Source organism: Monopterus albus, unplaced genomic scaffold (assembly GCF_001952655.1).
Source record: "Monopterus albus unplaced genomic scaffold, M_albus_1.0 scaffold5.1, whole genome shotgun sequence".
In the NCBI taxonomy this organism is placed as follows: domain Eukaryota; kingdom Metazoa; phylum Chordata; class Actinopteri; order Synbranchiformes; family Synbranchidae; genus Monopterus; species Monopterus albus.
The window spans coordinates 3543150-3545781 of record NW_018127885.1 but is presented as its reverse complement, the minus strand read 5'-3'; the positions used below and the strand labels follow the sequence as shown (position 1 = coordinate 3545781).

Sequence of the window (2632 nt, the reverse complement as noted above, 5' to 3'; positions counted from 1 at the left end):
AAATAAAACAACTGCAACTCCTGAAATCCAATTCTAACATTCTTCACATTATACAGTTGTAAGATTATTTGGTTCTTCTTACCATTGCTAACTCTGAGAGACGAGACAGTCCAAGTAACTTCAAAACAGTGCTGATTTATTCAAAGGATCACAGGTAAAATTAACATTACACGCTCAGGTATCTTGCACCTCCAACATGCACGCAGGCAGATGTAAGATGAAAGACCCTGAACCCACCAGGCCTATACATTATATCCCCTCGGTTGGGCTAGCCCCATACTACACAGAAACGTCAACCGAGATGTCTCTGTTACCAGCTTTGCAGCTGGCCATAGCAGTAGTCAAAACATGAAGCAAATCAACGTGTGTGTGTCTGTTGATTAAGTGGTGTGTAGCTAAAAACATTCTCACGACCTCTAGTACATGTCGTGACTTAAACATAAGAACATATTATGGCTAAGGCTACAGTTTTACACGTCATAATAATAATATTAAACACCCTGTCTGCTGACAGTCATCAACTCTTCTCTCTAGTTATCCTTGACCAGATGTACCCTGTAGAAACTCATGAGCATGACTAAGCATTTAACAGTCTAACTAGACATCCTATCTCCACTAAACATTTCTAATACATAAAGTATCTATCCAATTTCTATCTGACTAAAAATATCTAACACAGTGCTTGAGCTCCGTTTTCTTATATGAAAGCTTCTGTGTATACGTCTTATTGATTTGTATCCATGTTATTTTGTCAGCCTGGTATGCCTGACATCGCAGATAACCCTGGGTTTACACGTATTAGTTTGAATTGTAGTTTGACATAGACCAGACTGATACGCCATTTATTTTGAAATTTGTGATCGGAAGTGCATCTTTCTGCTAGAGTGAATGACATTGGCCAACTTCAAAGGTAATACTGTCTTCCGTGGACGTTGTTTGTCATTGTCTACCAGGTTTGTTTGCGTTGATTTAAGCTGCGTCTGTTTATTTTGGCTCACGTTGTTAGTTTTGCCCTCGATTCTCTGCTTGTCTGTCTCATTCTCTCTCTCTCATTTACATTCGATATAAACAGGAATCAATTATAACTAGGCCTAAACAAGAACCAGTAAGCCCATTTCTACCAGACCCTTCTTTCTCTCAGAAGGAGTAGTTCCTTGTAGATTTAGCAGGCTTGCAGAACGATCGAGTACATATAAAAAGTGACTGAACCTCCACCAACTGGCCACAAGGTCGCGCAGTTGCATTTCAGACTTTTGTTTTCCCCTGGAAATTTGAGTTTTCAGTTAACCAACTAGTCTAACCCTACTGTGAAATGTTGTTTTTTATTTTTCTAATAATTAACCCTGCTTTTCAACAGATGGCATCCTCTGTATTACTGGTATTGCTTTTACTCCAGTTTGAACTTGGACAAAGCTCTCAGAAACATCTGCATGAAGATCATTATATTGGCCAACAGCACAACCCTGAACACGACATGAATGTCCTGCTGGGAGATGAGGTTGCTAAATATTTGAACTCATTTTCTTATACTCTTCAGCCCAATTTCTACTCTGCATTCATCACGTGCTCACCCTTTGCTCTGCTTATTTTATGTACTTTCAGGACACCGGGGAGCTAAAAAAACTCAGCCCAGCAGAACAGAGAAAAAAGATTATGGAGATTGTAAAGAAAATAGATACAAATGCTGACAATCTACTGAGTGCAGGTGACTTTACTGTATGTGTCTGGAAAGAAAGCAGAGATAAACAGAAATAATTAAAGGTCACACCCAGCCTGCTCTGTTTTTTCCTTCCCACAGAAGAGATCACTTTGTGGATTCAACAAGTCTACAGAAAATATGCCCTGGATGATGCAGAGGAGCGGTTCCCTGAATATGACACTGACAAAGACGGTGTTGTAACATGGGAGGAATACAACATGGTTGCCTATGGCCAGTTCTTTGATTTTGATGACGGTACTGTTTTGGAGGATCCAGAGCAAGAGTCTCTCAGACACGTAAGCATACTTTTATTGTCCTGTCAATAATCACATCATACCACAGCTTAATTTAACATGGGCTCATATCTCCAATTAGCTCCATCTGAAGGAGAGGAGGCGTTTTGACTTTGCTGATGTGGACGGCACACCTGGCCTTAATGTGACAGAGTTTCTTGCCTTCAGCCACCCATCTGAAGTGGATCACATGGCTGTAAGACGACTTGTGCTAACCCTGACTTGTTAATGCATTCTTCCACCTACTGTAAGAATGACATTTTTATTTCATGTTACAGTTTGTTTTACTTTTTTTCTGAAAGGATTTTGCCATTGAAGATGTGTTGAGTGAATACGACACAGATAAAGATGAATTCATCAGTCTGAGCGAATTTATTGGCGATGTTCGCGGTGATGGTAAGGAATGTGAAAATATTACAGAGATTAGTTCAAAACAGAGAATATATTTGTTGTTAGTTTACTCTGCTAAGCTCACTTTTCATCCACTTCATCATTAACTACTTTTTTCATCAGAGGATTCCCCTTCACAATGGGAAATAGAAGAAACAGTGCGATTTAAAGACCTCTATGACCAAGACAAGGATGGAAAGTTGAATCGAGAAGAGCAGCTACGCTGGGTTGCGCCTAACAGCTACGGTTC

General features: G+C 39.9%; 1 protein-coding gene across 1 annotated transcript in view; it reads left to right on the top strand.

Moving 5' to 3' along the window:
• The first annotated feature begins 822 nt into the window (after nt 1-822).
• The window catches only part of rcn2 (reticulocalbin 2), a 2820-nt gene continuing 1010 nt past the window's right edge, over nt 823-2632 (top strand). Inside the window, exons 1-7 of the mRNA XM_020613926.1 lie at nt 823-910; nt 1358-1498; nt 1603-1705; nt 1799-1995; nt 2075-2188; nt 2295-2388; nt 2506-2628. Coding sequence (XP_020469582.1) covers nt 1358-1498; nt 1603-1705; nt 1799-1995; nt 2075-2188; nt 2295-2388; nt 2506-2628 — 772 coding nt within the window. The 5' untranslated portion in view covers nt 823-910. The remainder of the gene's footprint in view (nt 911-1357; nt 1499-1602; nt 1706-1798; nt 1996-2074; nt 2189-2294; nt 2389-2505; nt 2629-2632) is intronic.